At 47.6% G+C, this 19,022-nt stretch overlaps 1 protein-coding gene across 1 annotated transcript in view; it reads right to left on the reverse strand.

The window, feature by feature from the left end:
- Nucleotides 1-19,022, reverse strand: part of KCNH5 (potassium voltage-gated channel subfamily H member 5) — a 353,692-nt gene that overhangs the window by 20,069 nt on the left and 314,601 nt on the right. The window contains 1 exon segment of the mRNA XM_060262655.1: nucleotides 16,551-16,747. Coding sequence (XP_060118638.1) covers nucleotides 16,551-16,747 — 197 coding nt within the window.

A 19,022-nucleotide genomic window follows, 5' to 3' on the forward strand; every position in this document is an offset into this window, starting at 1 on the left:
ATGGGAAAACGCTATGGTTTTCCCGGACCCTCTAGCCATTTGGGAGGGGAAACTCTATGGTACAATAGGTACCATAGAGTTTTCGCCTCCCAAATGGCTAGAGCGTCCGGGAAAACTATAGCGTTTCCCTGGAAACGCCTAGAGCGGCCGCTGCGCAACATCGCCAGTGTGATGACGTCACTTCTGGGTGAAGTCACTGCATCAGGCGCCCGCTTTGCGCACGCATGAAATTCCCCCGCTGGAGAACGCAGGGGACTTGGCAACCCTATCTAGCTCCCAGCGGACAAGGCAGTATTAACTCAAGAGCACAACACCCTCAACACACACACATAAGAACATAGGAGAAGATGCAAACCAAATATGCAAATCAGGAGAGGACACTCTGGGGACAGATTAGCTTTTCCGGAGCAACCGAGAAAGCTCGCTAATGTTGAGCTAGTTCTGAATTGAGCCAAGGGAAACATGCGCTTGACCGACTGTTCAGAAATTGCAATTCCAGATGACGCCTCCTTCTCTCATCACCGTTAATGTATACCCACAGGAAAGCAAAAAGAAGTCATTTCTCTTGATAACTTCCCACCCACCCGCAACTGTAGAGTGGAATTACAACTGATCACGAGCCTACACAGATGAAGTCCCCTGCAGAAAATGGCTGCTTTATAGGGTGGTCTCTGTGGAATTAGACCCTGCCCTTCACCAGGGCATTTTTGTAGCAGGAACTTCTTTGCATATTAAGCTACGCCCCCCCCCCCAATGCAGCCAATCCTCCAAGAGCTTACGGGGCTCTTCTTACAGGGCCTACTGTAAGTTCTTAGAGGATTGGCTACATCGTGAGGGTGTGGCCTAATATGCAAAGGAGCTCCTGCTACAAAAAAAGCCCTGCCCTCTGCAGACCCAGCTCCACCCCTCCCCAGGCTCCACCACTAAATCTTCAGGAATTTCCCACCCCAGAGTTGGATACTCTACTGAACTATTGTCAGGGGTAGAATTCTAGCAGGAGCTCCTTTGCATATTAGGCCACACACCCCTGATGTAGCCAATCCTCCCAGAGCGTACGAAAAAGAGCCTTGTAAGCTCTTGGAGGATTGGCTACATCAGGGGGGCATGGCCTAATATGCGAAGGAGCTCCTGCTAGAATTCCACCCCTGACTATAGCGATGTGTCTTGGCAAGATAGTTTTGCCTCCATCCTTGACATCGGTAAACCCAGTTCGGAAAGCCATTTGCAGCTGTCAGTACCATACGCGTAAAGAGCAAGAAATCGTGTTACCCCTCCAGAATATGCCTGTTCCTACAAAAAGGGGGGCAGATTCAGATCAGACCTGTTATGTATTGAACTGGGAAGAAGATACTGAAGAAGATTTTGGATTTATATCCCGCCCTCCACTCCGAAGAGTCTCAGAGTGGCTCACAATCTCCTTTACCTTCCTCCCCCATAACAGACACCCTGTGAAGCGGGTGGGGCTGAGAGGGCTCTCCCAGCAGCTGCCCTTTCAAGGACAACCTCTACCAGGGCTATGGCTGACCCAAGGCCATTCCAGCAGGTGCAAGTGGAGGAGTGGGGAATCAAACTCAGTTCTCCCAGATAAGAGTCCGCACACTTCACCACTACACCAAACTGGCTCTCCACATGTAGTGCCTACCTGGCTCATTGTAGACAGGAGAGCAGAGCTCGGGGACTTGGGAACAATGGGCAGCAGGATCCAAAATACCTGCTGGCCTAAACCAATCACAGGCCTCCTGCCTGTTTGAATGGCCCAATGGCATGCTAGCGCGGGAAACCAGAGCTGTATATACGTTGGGCCCGCAGGCCTTTTAGTCAGTCTTGTTGGTATAGCCAGTTACCATGCGGCTTCCAATAAAGAGCTGTTCTTACTGTGGCTTCGCCTCATCGATGCGTTGAACCCACTATATCGGGGTGGCCAACAGTAGCTCTTCAGATGTTTTTTTGCCTACAACTCCCATCACCCCTGTTAGAGACAATCTGTCCGCCTCCCCTGGCCCCTCCAGGAGATGCAAAGAAAAAGAGCTGTCAGTCGGGAGTCTCCTTTAAAGTATACAACTTTATTGATATCAAGAAAGAGGGGAGTCGCTTTTCATGGCCAATGGCCGGGCTGATGGGAGCTGTAGGCAAAAGACATCTGGAGAGCTACCGTTGGCCACCCCTGCACTATATTATAAGACCCCAGAAAGAACAGTCTGCTGATGTATCTGTTGCCGCCTTTGCAAAACCTCCCTGCTCGAGTTTGGACTAAAAACACCACGAGAAAATTATTTTGTCAGATGCGTTTTTTGGCCCGCAGCCGCGAGTGGCGAGATCACAAAAGAAGTAATAACGGGGCTCGTTTTATGGTGCTGAGATAGAGCCGCTAGGATGCAGGTGGAAAGGCGCCAGCTCCCAGAGCGAACGGAGCTGGCTACGAACACATCCTTGAATTAGCCTACCACGGAACGGATGAAACGAGACATTTCACAAAGGGAGCTTTGTCTCTCGGAAGCTTATGCCCTGGAAAATCTTCTTGCTCTTTTAAGGTGCTGCTGGACTTGAATTTTTTATCTTCCACTGCGACCAAGATGGGCACCACACCAGATGCTCAGACCCGGCCAGTTTGGAGAGCCAGTCTGGTGTATTGATGAAGTACGTGGATTCTTAATCTGGGAGAACTGGGCTTGATTCCCCACTCCTCCACTTGCAGGTGCTGGAATGGCCTTGGGCCAGCCACAGCTCTCGTAGAAAGGGCAGCTGCTGTAAGAACACTTTCCCTAAGAAGAAAGGTTAAAATGCTTGGGGCTCTTGAGCTTGGAGAAACGTCGACTGCGGGGTGACATGATAGAGGTTTACAAGATTATGCATGGGATGGAGAAAGTAGAGAAAGAAGTCCTTTTCTCCCTTTCGCACAATACAAGAACTCGTGAGCATTCAATGAAATTGCTGAGCAGTCAGGTTAAAACGGATAAAAGGAAGTATTTCTTCAACCAAAGGATGATTAACATGTGGAAGTCACTGCCACAGGAGGTGGTGGCGGCTACAAGCATAGCCAGCTTTAAGAGGGGATTGGATAAAAATATGGAGCAGAGGTCCAACAGTGGCTATTAGCGACAGTATATATATATATATATATATATATATATATATATATATATATATATATATATATATATATATATATATATGCGTGTGTGTGTGTGTGTTACACACACACACATATATTGGCCACTGTGTGACACAGAGTGTTGGACTGGATGGGCCACTGGCCTGATCCAACATGGCTTCTCTTATGTTCTTATGTGTGACACAGAGTGTCGGACTGGATGGGCCACTGCCCTGATCCAACATGGCTTCTCTTATGTTCTTATGTGTGACACAGAGTGTCGGACTGGATGGGCCACTGGCCTGATCCAACATGGCTTCTCTTATGTTCTTATGTGTGACACAGAGTGTTGGACTGGATGGGCCATTGGCCTGATCCAACATGGCTTCTCTTATGTTCTTATGTGTGACACAGAGTGTCGGACTGGATGGGCCACTGGCCTGATCCAACATGGCTTCTCTTATGTTCTTATGTGTGACACAGAGTGTTGGACTGGATGGGCCACTGCCCTGATCCAACATGGCTTCTCTTATGTTCTTATGTGTGACACAGAGTGTTGGACTGGATGGGCCACTGGCCTGATCCAACATGGCTTCTCTTATGTTCTTATGTGTGACACAGAGTGTTGGACTGGATGGGCCACTGGCCTGATCCAACATGGCTTCTCTTATGTTCTTAAGAGCTCTCTCAGCCCAACTACCTCACAGGGTGTCTGTTGCAGGTCAGATTTCACACTATCTGCCCTGGGGCTGCAACTAGTTTCGCCTTTTTCATACGGCAAACAGAAACTCACTCCACAAAAGAGGCGGAGTGAGTTGCAGCCTCAGGGCAGCTTGTGCAAAATCTGACAGAAGCCCCACTGAGAAGAGGAGTGAGAGCAAGGTAAGGCTAGTTGGAAATCGGTCAGAGACAGGCGACGGCAAGCCACCTCCAAATGTCCCTTGCCTTCAAACCCCATGAGGGGTCGCCAAAAGGCATCATGACTCCCAGGCACATCACACACACACAAACACGCAAAAATACCTTTTAAAAAGACAGCTATTCCCCCCCCCCCCCCGGAAAAAAAAATTTCTTAATTGTTATTATTATTTAAACAATTTCTTTTTTAGAAAAGGAAATTTTCTGATTTAAAAAAGTAATGAGAGGTGGGTGATGCCCTCAAAAGTTGCATGACTAGACTGCCCTGTCACATTTTTATCACATTCCTGTCAGGAGCTCAGGGAACCTACTCCCCCCCCCTCCTCCATTTTATCGTGACAACAACTCGGTGAGGTAGAGAGTCCGTGCGATGCAGTGGCCTCTGGGTCAAAGGAGGGACTGGGAGATCCAGTTTCTGCATTCTTCTGTGAAGCCCACTGGGCAAACTTGGGCCAATCGCCCTCACGGATGCAAACGCTCCTCTCTCTCCCTAACCTCCCTCACAGATGGGGTTGCCAGGCAACTGGTGAAGCTTCAGGGATGGGGGCATAGTGGCTACAGCATCCAGATTTCCCTGGAAATGGCTTTCGGAATCACCGGAATCTCTATGGTAAAACAGCTTCAAGCAGTGATAGGCAATGAGTGCTCCCACCAAGAGGTTAGGAGGCCTAACAGTCCTATTTGCAGGACTGGTTTTATTTTTATATTATATAGTGTTAAATATGTTTATATTGTATAGCAAGGGTGGCCAACAGTAGCTCTCCAGATGTTTTTTGCCTACAACTATCAACAGCCTCAGCCAGCATGGCCAATGGCGAGGGCTGGTGGGAGTTGTAGGCTGAAAACATCTGGAGAGCTACCGTTAGCCACCCCTGTTATATAGTGTTAAAGCTGCAGTACTGCAGTCCTAAGCTCTGCTGACGACCTGAGTTCGATCCCTGGCGGAAGCTGGGTTTTCAGATAGCTGGCTAGAGGTTGACTCAGCCTTCCATCCTTCCGAGGTCGGTAAAATGAGTCCCCAGCTTGCTGGGGGGGAATCGTAGATGACTGGGGAAGGCAATGGCAAACCACCCCATAAGAAGTCTGCCGTGAAAACATTGTGAAAGCAACGTCACCCCCAGAGTCGGAAACGACTGGTGCTTGCACAGGGGACCTTTCCTTTTCTTTCCTTTGAGAAGATGATTCTCTGCTCTAAGCTCTTTGGAAGAATGGGGAGATAAAAAAAAAACCCACATGGGATAGATAGTAGTGAGGAAAGGTGACAGGCTGACGATTCACAGCTGAGTAAGTCACTTCTGTGCGACACTCTTGGACAAGGGTGTTGGATTCATTTGTTATGAGGGCCAGATCCAACATAAATGAGACCTTGTCGGGCCAGGCCATGTGTGTCATAAAATGTAAGGCCCGGTAGTGGAGATATAACCTTGATAAAGTACACAGACAAACACAAAGTGTTTTAAAATACTGCAAGATTAGCACTCTTGCAATATTTTATTTAACAGTCTGATAACTGAAGAAAGTGAGAGAGAGGGAGAAGGAAGCAGACTTGCTCACGGACCTGATAGGAGCCCTCTGGGGGCCTGATTTGGCCCCTGGGCCACATGTTTGACAACCCTGCTCTAGGAATTCCTGTCCAATCTCAATGGCCTTTACCGTAGAGATTGGGGAAATTCCTAGAGTGTCACCATCAATACTATCCACCCCATTTCCCCTCCTTCTTCTCCTCAAACCATTGAGAGTGGAGGACTGAAAAGGTGTCAGCAGGAGATTTCCTGCTGCCACTGGCCAAATGACAAGCCTCAAAGCTGACAACATCCCTATACCATTTGTGACCCACTTTCTGCACAGACCCCAGAACTCCTGGCAGGGTTTGTTGCCTTGAAGAAGCTATGAGTCAGAAATATCATCTCCTCTCTTTCTCTCAGGATGCCCATCCTGCTTCCCAAAACAAACGGAATCCCCTTCAGCACATTTCAAGGGGAGGGGGGGAGGGAAGCCGAACTAACAAGAAAAGTTTCAGTTATTCAGTGAGAAAGAAGACCTTGATTGACAGAAGCCCCGTTAAGGGCTATTTCTGTTATTTTGTACGTTCTGGAATCAGAATGTCTTAATCTCATGCTTTCGGATGAAAACCAGCTCATTTCCGAAGCTGTTCCCACGTTCTGTGCTGCCCGCTATAGCATCCGAAAGACTCGTTTTACTGCTTTTCAGTTTTAAGATGTTCTGTTTTAACTCGCGTCTTGATGTAACTCTTATACTGAACATATTAAGACAATTGTCTATCCTAATATTGTCTTAATATGTTCAGTATAAGAGTTACTCTGCTCATGACCTGAGTTCGATCCTGGCGGAAGCTGGGTTCAGGTAGCCGGCTCGAGGTTGACTCAGCTTTCCATCCTTCAAAGGTCAGCAAAATGAGTCCCCAGCTTGCTGGGGGGGAAGTGTAGATGACGGGAAGGCAATGGCAAACCACCCAGTAACAAAAAGTCTGATGTGAAAATGTTCTGATGCAACATCACTCCAGAGTCGGAAACAACTGGTGCTTGCACAGGGGACTACCTTTAACTTATTAACCTAATAATTATTATAGCATAGATTTTATCTTCTGTGTTGAAGCTTTTAAATTCTTGGGTTTTTTACTCGGTCTGTGACCGTAAATAAACTGACTGACTGACTTATTCCGTACGTAAATCAGTGCCGTGAAATATCCAGATATGAAAGTCAGATGTCACGGAGTCTTTTTCTAGCAGGAGCTCCTCTGCGTATTAGGCCACGCCCCCCCTGATGTAGCCAGTCCTCCTGGGACTTACAGTAGGCCCTGTACTAAAAGCCCTGTACGGAATTCTAGCAGGACCTCCTTTGCATATTAGGCCACACACCCCTGATGTAGCCAATCCTTCTGGAGCTTCCAGTAGGCCCTGTACAAAGAGTCCTGTAAGGAATTCTAGCAGGACCTCCTTTGCATATTAGACCACGCTCCCCTGATGTAGCCAGTCCTCCTGGAGCTTCCAGTAGGCCCTGCACTGAGAGCCCTGTAAGGAATTCTAGCAGGACCTCCTTTGCATATTAGGCCACACACCCCTGATGTAGCCAATCCTCTTGGAGCTTCCAGTAGGCCCTGTACTGAGAGCCCTGTAAGGAATTCTAGCAGGACCTCCTTTGCATATTAGGCCACACACCCCTGATGTAGCCAGTCCTCCTGGAGCTTCCAGTAGGCCCTGTACTGAGAGCCCTGTAAGGAATTCTAGCAGGACCTTCTTTGCATATCAGGCCACACACCCCTGATGTAGCCAGTCCTCCTGGAGCTTACAGTAGGCCCTGTACTGAGAGCCCTGTAAGGAATTCTAGCAGGACCTCCTTTGCATATTAGGCCACACACCCCTGATGTAGCCAATCCTCTTGGAGCTTCCAGTAGGCCCTGTACTGAGAGCCCTGTAAGGAATTCTAGCAGGACCTCCTTTGCATATTAGGCCACACACCCCTGATGTAGCCAGTCCTCCTGGAGCTTCCAGTAGGCCCTGTACTGAGAGCCCTGTAAGGAATTCTAGCAGGACCTTCTTTGCATATCAGGCCACACACCCCTGATGTAGCCAATCCTCTTGGAGCTTCCAGTAGGCCCTGTACTGAGAGCCCTGTAAGGAATTCTAGCAGGACCTCTTTTGCATATTAGGCCACGCCCCCCTGATGTAGCCAGTCCTCCTGGGACTTACAGTAGGCCCTGTACTAAGAGCCCTGTAAGCTCCAGGAGGATTGGCTCCCTCAGGGGTGTGTGGCCTAAAATGCAAAGGAGTTCCTGCTACAAAACCCCCCCTGGTTATCGTTATCATTTATTTAGGGCATTTTTATCCTGTCCTCTCTTCAAGGAGCTTCAGGCAGCATACGTGGTTCTTCCCTCATCCTCACAGCAGCCCTGTAAGGTAGGTCGGGCTGAAAGAGAACAACGGGCACAAAGTCACTCAGTAACTTGACATGGCAAATGGAGATCTGAACCCGGTACTAGCCCAACACAGTAACCACTACTGTAACCACTACACCCTAATGCAGGGGGCACCAAACTGCAGCTGGGGAGCCACAGGCAGCTCTTCCACACATGTTGTGTGGCTTTCGAAGCCCCCACCATACCACCAGCCAGCTTGGAGAAGCTTTTTGCTCTTTAAATCCCTTCTCCAAGCCAAGCCAGCTGGTGGTTTGGAGAACTCATTTAAAGTTTCTTTCTTTCTTTCTTTCTTTCTTTCTTTCTTTCTTTCTTTCTTTCTTTCTTTCTTTCTTTCTTTCTTTCTTTCTTTCTTTCTTTCTTTCTTTCTTTCTTTCTTTCTTTCTTTCCCTCTCCTTCCTTCCTTCCTTCCTTCCTTCCTTCCTTCCTTCCTTCCTTCCTTCCTTCCTTCCTTCCTTCCTTCCTTCTCTTTCTTTCTTTCCCTCACAATCATGTTCTACGTGGCTCTGACACGAATCAAGTTTGGCCACCCTCGCCTGAGTGGCTCAAAAGCCAACATGAATCTTCAGCAAGGAGAGGCTGGCCATGCATTCACCTCAGCTGAATACGGTGGGGTTTTTTTTAAAGCTGCTTTTCATTCAGAGACGCCTTTCTTTAGCAGACCTTTTACATTTTGAATGGGTGTTTTTTTGAAAATGTGATAGTCTATTGAATAAATCATTTGCTGTTCTATTGAATAAAGCATTTGTACTCTAGCTTTCTGAACTGAATGGATGGCCACAGGAACACACAAAGCTGTCTTGGACTTAATCAGACTTTGGTTCATTGAGTCTTGCAGTAGTGTGTGGAGCAGAGGGGGGGAGAAACAAACTCTAAGTTAAGGTTTATTAGGGAAAAGATTGAGAACAAAATGTCTGATATTGTAATGCTCAGGGCTTTTTTTGTAGCAGGAACTCCTTTGCCTATTAGGTCACACACCCCTGATGTAGCTAGGGTTGCCAATCCCCAGGTGGGGGCAGGGGATCCCCCAGTTTGGAGGCCCTCCCCTCGCTTCAGGGTCATCAGAAAGCAGGGGGAGGGGGGAAATGTCTGCTGGGAACTATTATTCCCTATGGAGACTTATTCCCGTAGGAAATCATGGAGAATTGATCCGCGGGTATCTGGGGCTCTGGGGGGGGGCTGTTTTTTAAGGTAGAAGCACCAAATCTTCAGTATAGCATCCAGCACCTCTCCCCAAAATACCCTCCAAGTTTCAAAAAGACTGGACCAGGGGGTCCAATTCTATGAGCCCCAAAAGAAGGTGCCCCTATCCTTCATTATTTCCTATGGAAGGAAGGCATTGTGAAAGGTGTGCAGTCCCTTTAAATGTGATGGCCAGGATGCCCTTCAGAGTTCAATTATGCTTGTCACAACCTTGCTCCTGACTCCGCCCCCAAAGTCTCCTGGCTCCACCCCCAAAGTCCCCAGATATTTCTTGAATTGGACTTGGCAACCCTAGATGTAGCCAGTCCTCCAAGAGCTCACAGTAGGCCCTGTAAGAAGAGCCCTGTAAGCTCTTGGAGGGTTGGCTACATCAGGGGGTGTGGCCTAATAGGCCAAGGAGCTCCTGCTAGAATTCCACCCCTGAACAAAACGGGTAGCAGTTCTACAGGGGTTTCAGGTATGCCGTATCACCTATTACCAGGTCCTTTCAAAATGGCGATGCCTGGAATCAAACCTGGGACCTTCAGAATGCTACGCAGAGGCTCAACTACTGAGTCACAACCAGTGTTCCCTCTAAGCTGAGTTAGCATGAGCCAGCTCACAGATTTTTAGCCTCCAGCTTACACGTTTTTGTCTTAGCTCAGGAAGGATGACCCCAGAGCACAATAGTTTATGCAGGAGCTCACAGCTTTAATGCCAGGAGCTCACAACTTTAATACCACAAAGCAGAGTTTTTGCTCACAAGACTCTGCAGCTTAAAGGGAACACTGGTCACAAGCCCTTCCTCTTCAGTTCTCAGGTCATTTATTGTAATTAGCCATTGGCTGTTACAAAAATCTCAAGAAAAAGCAAAGTAAACTAGAAGTTAAAACATACGAAGTATCATGTAAGGTATAACAAGGGTATAACAATGGATGCAATACAATGGCAATAACGATAAAGATGTAGATGTAAATCTAAAAGTTATCCCTTCACCTTGGCACGTATTTTCTTCGCTGCGAGGGCAAAGACTGAAACTTTCTGGGAGATGTAAGCATCAATATCAGATAAAAGAAATGCTATTTTTTCCTCAACTGAATAAGCACTTAGGCCTGACAGAATTCCATCTAAAAAATTAGCCCTTGGACTGGAATAGAGCGAACGGGAAAGTAAATAGTGAGGTAAATCCTCAATTGCATGAGAACAGCATATGCATAAACGCTGGGCCACTGGAGTTTGAAGAAGAAGATGATATTGGATTTATATCCCGCCCTCCACTCCGAATAGTCTCAGAGCGGCTCACAATCTCCTTTACCTTCCTCCCCCACAACAGACACCCTGTGAGGTAGATGAAGATATTGGATTTATATCCCACCCTCCACTCCGAAGAGTCTCAGAGCAGCTCACAATCTCCTTTACCTTCCCCTCCCCCACAACAGACGCCCTGTGAGGTAGATGAAGATATTGGATTTATATCCCGCCCTCCACTCCGAAGAGTCTCAGAGCGGCTCACAATCTCCTTTACCTTCCTCCACCACAACCGACACCCTGTGAGGTAGATGAAGATATTGGATTTATATCCCGCCCTCCACTCCGAAGAGTCTCAGAGTGGCTCACAATCTCCTTTACCCTCCTCCCCCGCAATAGACACCCTGTGAGGTAGATGAAGATATTGGATTTATATCCCGCCCTCCACTCCGAAGAGTCTCAGAGCAGCTCACAATCTCCTTTACCTTCCCCTCCCCCACAACAGACGCCCTGTGAGGTACATGAAGATATTGGATTTATATCCCGCCCTCCACTCCGAAGAGTCTCAGAGCGGCTCACTATCTCCTTTACCTTCCTCCACCACAACAGACACACTGTGAGGTAGATGAAGATATTGGATTTATATCCCGCCCTCCACTCCGAAGAGTCTCAGAGCGGCTCACTATCTCCTTTACCTTCCTCCACCACAACAGACACCCTGTGAGGTACATGAAGATATTGGATTTATATCCCGCCCTCCACTCCGAAGAGTCTCAGAGCAGCTCACAATCTCCTTTACCTTCCCCTCCCCCACAACAGACACCCTGTGAGATAAATGCAGATATTGGATTTATATCCTGCCCTCCACTCCAAAGAGTCTCAGAGCGGCTCACAATCTCCTTTACCTTCCTCCCCCAAAACAGACACCCTGTGAGGTGGGTGGGGCTGAGAGGACTCTCACAGCAGCTGCCCTTTCAAGGACAACCTCTGCCAGAGCTATGACTGACCCAAGGCCATTCCAGCAGCTGCAAGTGGAGGATTGGGGAATCAAACCCGGTTCTCCCAGATAAGAATCCGTGCACTTAACCACTACACCATACTGGCTCTCGTTTGGTTAAAACGACCTTCCATGACTGCTGTTGGCATTGACTGGAATCATAAGGAGGTAAAGTTAGCTCTAAGAACATGACTAGAAATGTTAAATGTTAGAGCCATTTTGGTGTAGTGGTTAAGCGTGCGGACTCTTATCTGGGAGAACCGGGTTTGATTCCCCACTCCTCCACTTGCAGCTGCTGGAATGGCCTTGGGTCAGCTATAGTTATCACAGAGCTTGTCCTTGAAAGGGCAGCTTCTGGGAGAGTGCTCTCAGCCCCACCCACCTCACAGGGTGTTTGTTGTGCGGGGGGGGGGCGGAGATAAAGGAGATTGTGAACCGCTCTGAGACTCTTGAGTGCAGGGAGGAATATAAATCCAATGTCGTCGTCTTTCTTCTTCTTAACTAAGTATGAAGATCTTGTGTGTTCCATTTTAACTAATTTGTACCATGGTGCTGTTTCTGATTTTAATATTAAGGTATGATCTAGACGCATCACAACCCCTTCTAGTCTGGCTCATCTGTCACACCCCTTCAAACTAGGTCCCCTGGAACAGGCAAGCCAAAATGTGGAAGTCCTGCCTGGGGCTTTGCAAATCAAGAGGCCACCTATGTTCTACTACGAGCACTCGGTTTCAGATCATAATATTTTTTTGAGTTATTTTGCTCTCTGCGCTCCTTATCTGATGACGAAGTGCAGCTATGGAGAGAAGAAATCCATTCCGGCCATAAAAGCATCTGGGCGCACGCTTCGTAAATCCATTCATCATGCCGATGAAATTTGCTCAGGCAAATAAAATTTTATATAACCTCCATTAATCTGGCTCGCAACACACACACACACACACGCACCAACAAAGATAAGATCGGGCGGCTTCGAGGGAAAGTGGCTCCTAAGCCAACCTGAAAGGTACTTTTTATAACTCATCTGGGAGGAGATTACTGTGGTTTCCAAAAGGGCTCGCATTGATAGAGAGATCTACAGCTTGGTGAGCAGATGACATGCTCTGATCCTCTCCGCTTGTTTTTTTTTTCTCCCTGGAATGACTATAACTTTCTCCAAGCAACATTACCCAGTCAAAACACTATGAGAGGTAAGAAATAAGCCACTGTAGTGGGGGCCAAACTTGCTTAATGTAAGAACCATACAGAATAATAAGGCTGCCAAGTCCCTAGACCGGGCAGGGGTTCCCACGCCCGGAAGGTTCCCAATCTGCCAGCCCGCATTGGGCCGGCACGGCGAACCTCCCCCCTACATCGCCAGCACGATGACTTCACCCAGAAGTGACATCATTGTGCCAGTGACGTCACACACGGCCACTCCAGGCGTTTCCGGGAAAACTCTATGGGTTTTCCAGACACTCTAGCCATTTGGTACCATAGAGTTTCTCCCTCCCAAATGGCTAGAGCATCCGGGAAAACCATAGAGTTTTCCTGGAAATGCTAGAGTGGCTGCATGCAATGTCACTGGCGCGATGATGTCACTTCCAGGTGACGTCATCACATTGCATGCGGACTTTTTGCGCTCGCAAAAGTCCCCTGCTGGGGAAAGCAGGGGACTTGGCAACCCTATAAAATAAGCATCAGGTATTTGAGAGCAGCAAGATATGAATGTCAGATGTTTGAGAGCCGGAAGGGAGAGAGGGAGAGTTGAAAAGAAAGCAACTTTAACTTTAAAAGCATTCTCCAAGCCATCGATTTGCTTGGCTTGAAGAAGTGATTTAAAAAGACAAATGCCTTCTCCAAACAGGCCAATTGGACAGTGGGGGCTTCAAGAGCCACATAATATGTGTGAAAGAGCCACATGTGGCTCCCGAGCTGCAGTTTGGCCACCCCTGAGCTATTGCTTTATATTGCTTATAAGAGAAGCCATATTGGATCAGGCCAATGGCCCCTCCAACACTCTCCATCACACAGTGTCCAAAACTTAGGTACTATCAGGAGGTCCACCTATGGGGCCAGAACTCCAGGAGCCCTCCCACTGTTGCTTCCCCCAAACACCAAGAATACACAGCATCACTGCCCCAGAGCGTTCCACCTATACGTTGTGGCTAAGAGCTACTGATGGACCTCTGTTCCATATGTTTATCCGGTCCCCTCTTGAAGCTGCCCATGCTTGTAGCCACCACCACTCCCTGCGGCAGCAAATTCCACATATTCATTATTCTTTGGGTGAAGAAGTACTCCCTTTTCTCTTTTCTAAGCCAATTGCTCATTGATTTCACTGAGCGTCCACAAGTTCTTGTACTGTACTAAACAGAGAAAAGGACTTCTTTCTCTACTTCTCTATCCCATGAATAATTTTGTAAACCTCTATCATGCCACCCCTCAGTTGACGTTTCTCCAAGCTAAAGAGCCCTAACCTCTTTAACCTTTACTCACAGGGAAGGTGTTCCATCCCCTTATTCATTTTAGTCACCCTTTTCTGCACCATTTCCGATGCTATAATATCTTTTTTGAGGTGCGGTGATCAGAACTATACACAGTATTTTAGATGAAGCTGCACTATATATTTACACAGGGGCGTTATGATACTGGCTGATTTCTTTTCAATTCCCTTCCTAATAATCCCCAGCAAAGCATTTGCCTTTTTTATTGCTGTCGCACACTGTCTCGACATTTTCAGTGAGTTATCTACTGGTGAGTTATCTCTATAAAGTCTCCTGTGTTAATGATGCCAGCATACTAGAGGGCATTTGATGAAATTCGATAAACTCATGGGCATTCGATGAAATTGCTGAGCAGTTAGGTTAAAATGGATAAGAAGAAGTACTTCTTCACCCAAAGGGTGATTAACATGTGGAATTCACTGCCACAGGAGGTGGTGACGGCTACAAGCATAGCCAGCTTCAAGAGGGGATTGGATAAAAATATGGAGCAGAGGTCCATCAGTGGCTATTGGCCACAGTGTGTGTGTGTATGTGTATATTTTTTTGGGGGGGCCACTGTGTGACACAGAGTGTTGGACTGGATGGGCCATTGGCCTGATCCAACATGGCTTCTCTTATGTTCTTAGAGACTTGGGATATTAAAACCAGGGCCCTTTTTTTTTTTAACAGGAACCCTGTTCCAGCTGGCTTGGTCTCAGGAGGTGTGGCCTAATATGCAAATGATTCCTGCTGGGCTTTTTTTACAAAAAAGCCCTGGATGAAACAATGGTGACATCAGGAGGCATGGCCTAGGAGTAGAAGGATCATATTTCAATCCAAAGTAGGGTTATCAAGTCCAATTCAAGAAATATCTGGGGACTTTGGGGGTGGAGCCAGGAGACTTTGGGGTGGAGCCAAGATCAAGGCTGGGACAAGCATAATTGAACTCCAAAGGGAGTTCTGACGATCACATTTAAAGGGACGGCACACCTTTTCAATTCCTTCCTTCCATAGGAAATAATGAAGGATAGGGGCACCTTCTTTTAGGGCTCATAGAACTGGACCCCCTGGTCCAATTGTTTTGAAACTTGGGGGGTATTTTGGGGAGAGGCACTAGATGCTATACTGAAAGGTTGGTGCCTCTAACCCAAAAAACAGCCCCCCCCCCCAGAGCCCCAGATACCTGTGGATCAATTCTCCATGATTTTCTATGGGAATAAGTCTCCATAGGGAATAACAGAATTCCCAGCAGACATTTCCCTCCCCTCCCCCTGCTTTCTGATGACCCTGAAGCGGGGGGAGGGCCTCCAAAGCAGGGGATCCCCTGCCTCCACCTGGGGATAGGCAACTCTAATCCAAAGGAAGGCGATAGACATCCCAACAGCTAGAATATATATTTCCCCCCCTTTTGGAATGTATTTCAGGAATGGGGACATTGCTCTGGGATTTATGCAAACTGAAGACTAAGGCTACCTGAAACCGGATATTATCTATCACCGGTACAGCTTTGCTTCTTTAAGGTGGTGTCATGATCCTGGGCCTAGTGAGGCCTGAAGGCCCCAGGGAAGCCTGCTTAGGAGTTAGTGGGAAAAGCCTACATTTTCCAGGATCTTCTCTGTCTCTCTGATTGGGTAGTGAGGGTTTTGAAGGGAAACAGGCCCAGAGAGGGGTGGGGCCTGGGAAGAGACTATATAAAGGCCAAGCCCAGGAAGTGGGGGTTCTTTCCCTGGAGAGCTGGAAGCAGGGGAGAGAGACCTGACCCAAGGGAGTAAGTGTTGGTAAAAGTAGGGACTGTAAGATAGACATGTTAGGGCATTTGTTTATTTTCCCTTCACCCTTTTACTGATTAATGCACCTTGTTAACTTATATTGCACTGGAATAAACTTTTTTGTTGTTTACTCTGCCTGGTCCTCACACCCATTATTTGGCCTAGCTAAGGGAGGCCTGAAGGGCTTGGGAGGGTACTCTGGGCCTTCTCAAGGGGAACCCTTAACCCAGAGTGGTGGCAGCAATTTGGTAAGACCCCTCTGAGTCGTGACAGGTGGTCAAGTCTGAAGTGGCCAGAGAAGAATACTGTTGGCTGAGCCACACTTCTGGGCTGGCTTGATATCCATTTGTTAAGAGCAACCTGCTTTTGTACTGTTTGCTGCACTGTGTTACACTGCTTGTTGTATTACTTGCATTTCCCTTGTTAGAGTGGGCTTTGTTATTTTACATATTGAACATAAGAGAAGCCATGTTGGATCAGGCAATGGCCCATCCAGTCCAACACTCTGTGTCACACAGTGGCAAAAAATTTTATACATACACACACACTGTGGCTAATAGCCACTGATGGACCTCTGCTCCATATTTTTATCTAAACCCCTCTTGAAGGTGGCTGTGCTTGTGGCCGCCACCACCTCCTGTGGCAGTGAATTCCACATGTTAATCACCCTTTGGGTGAAGAAGTACTTCCTTTTATCCGTTTTAACCTGGCTGCTCAGCAATTTTGGTTCTCAGTTACTGATGTCCACCTGGAGGTTGGCGACCCTACCACCTACCAAAGCAGCCATATTGTCCAGAGCAAGTATCTCTGCAACGTGGAGATCACTTGTAACCTACCCGGGAGTCAGCTCAAATCTTTGGAAGAAGGCGGGAAAAGAAACGTTCTAACAAATAAACGGTATTCCACGCAACGTTGTTGGAGCCATTTTGATTTTAGAAGACCTTACCCTTTTCCTCAGGTTGCAGGTGAGGGTCAGGTTCCTTGAAAAGGAGTTTGCAAATGCAGTATAAAAGTCCAGAACCTTCAGCAAGGCCTCCCGCTTGATAATGTGCAAATCGCAGTAGGTCAAGGCGCGCACGTTAGCGCAGGCGTGGGCCAGGGTGGTCTCCTTCCAGAAGATGTCGCCGAACACGTCACCTTTACCTGCACAAAGCAGAGGGGAAGTTCGGTTAAGGCATGTTTTTTTAGCTAGCCCTCTTCTCTATCCACATTGGCTTGAACATATATGAACATATGAAGCTGCCTTATACTGAATCAGGCCCTGGGTCCATCAAAGTCAGTATTGTCTTCTCAGACTGGCAGCGGCTCTCCAGGGTCTCAAGCTGAGGTTTTTCACACCTACTTGCCTGGACCATTTTTAGTTGGAGATGCCGGGGATTGACCTTCTGTTTACCAATCAGATGCTCTACCACTGGGCCACTGTCCCTCCCTTACATATGAAGCTGCCTTCTACTGAATCAGACCTTTGGTCCATCAAAGTCAGTATTGTCTTCTCAGACTGGCAGCGGCTCTCCAGGGTCTCAAGCTGAGGTTTTTCACACCTATTTGCCTGGACCCTTTTTTCGGAGATGCCGGGGATTGAACCTGGGACCTTCCGCTTCCCAAGCAGATGCTCTGCCACTGAGCCACCGTCCCTCCCCTAACATATGAAACTGCCTTATACTGAATCAGACCCTTGGTCCATCAAAGTCAGTATTGTCTTCTCAGACTGGCAGCGGCTCTCCAGGATCTCAAGCTGAGGTTTTTCACACCTCTTTGCCTGGACCCTTTTTTGGAGATGCCAGGGATTGAACCTGGGACCTTCTGCTTCCCAAGCAGATGCTCTGCCACTGAGCCACCATCCCTCCCCTGCTCTCCAGGGTCTCAAGCTGAGGTTTTTCACACCTATTTGCCTGGACCCTTTTTTTGGAGATGCCGGGGATTGAACCTGGGACCTTCTGCTTCCCAAGCAGATGCTCTGCCACTGAGCCACCATCCCTCCCCATTGCTTGCATTTTCATATTCCTGTATCATTGCCAATTCTACTCAGGTTAAACCTGGGGTTGCCGGCTAGGGTTGCTATGGTGGGAGAGCTCCTGCTGGGAACCCAAAGAAAAAATAATAACAGCCCAATCAGTGGCGCATGTGCTATGATATCATTTCCAAGGAGAACCTGGAAGTGATAGCAAGTAGCTCTAGGAATCGCAGGAAACTCTGTGGTAAACTCTGTTGCATGGTACGGCCACTGTATTTAAGCCAGCTTTCACAAACAGTCTCGAGGTGTGAAAACTGAGCATTTCTGTGAACTTCACTGTTGTGAAGAATAGTGTATTATAGATCAGGGGTGTCAAACATGTGGCCCGGGGCCGAATCAGGCCCCTGGAGGTCTCCTATCAGGCTCTCGAGCAACTGGCTCTTGTCTGCTTTCCTCTCCCTCTCTCTTGCTTCCTTCTGCATCTCAGTTTGCTTTGCAAGGCTTGCTCAATCGCACAGGAGCTACAGAGAGCAACACCTTCATGTTCTTCATTGGTTGAGGCTCCTCCCCCTCCTGGTCCCCTGGGGAGGGAGGGAAAGAGCCAGAGCTTCCTTTTCCCAGTTCCCTGTGGATCCCATGGGAGAAATACAGAGAAAGCATCTTTAAGACCAACAAGTGCTAATGTTTTAAGCGTGTTTTATTTTATGCTTTAAAAAAAATCTTTCTGTTTGTCTGTGACCTTTATAAAGTTTATATCTCTACTACCTGGCATTCCATTTTCTGACACACATGGCCCAGCCCAAAAAGGTCTCATTTGTGTCGGCTGCTCTGAGACTCTGAAATTCGGAGTGGAGGGCGGGATATAAATCCAATGTTGTCGTCTTCTGATTATTATTATTATCATCACTACATTGTAATATATAATGAAATAATTACACAACGCATGGCCCGGTTGCAAACAGGCCACGGACCACTACTACTACACCTATTCAGTTTTATACTTGCACTGCTATTCAGACACCTGGAATACACACGGGGCTGAAAATAAATATTTATGGGCACATCCCTTCAACAGTGGAATGGGCTTGTCTCGTTTAATGCACCAAAGGCTGTATTATTCAGAACATCCACTCTTCCAAGCACTGCTGAATCGCAAACTGCAGAGCAGCTGCTTATCATATGATTACTTTTTTTCCAAAATAAGAAGCCTGCCAGAGTGAAATGATGGATTCTCATTTGTACCAAAGGAAAATCAATGTAACCACCGAGACGGTTATGTCATAACAAGCGGCGTCAGAGTTATTAAAATATACTTTTATAGATACTGTAAAATGCAGGAAGGGAAGTGGTCAAGGCGCTCCTCCTCCAATAGGACTCCCGTGGGAAGAATCTGGGTTCTAGTCATATTTAGACAGATGGGGGGGGGTTCAGTATAAGGAAACGGCTTTGAAAGCTCTAAGCAAA

This window comes from Heteronotia binoei, chromosome 21, assembly GCF_032191835.1.
Source record: "Heteronotia binoei isolate CCM8104 ecotype False Entrance Well chromosome 21, APGP_CSIRO_Hbin_v1, whole genome shotgun sequence".
Classification (NCBI taxonomy): Eukaryota; Metazoa; Chordata; class Lepidosauria; order Squamata; family Gekkonidae; genus Heteronotia; species Heteronotia binoei.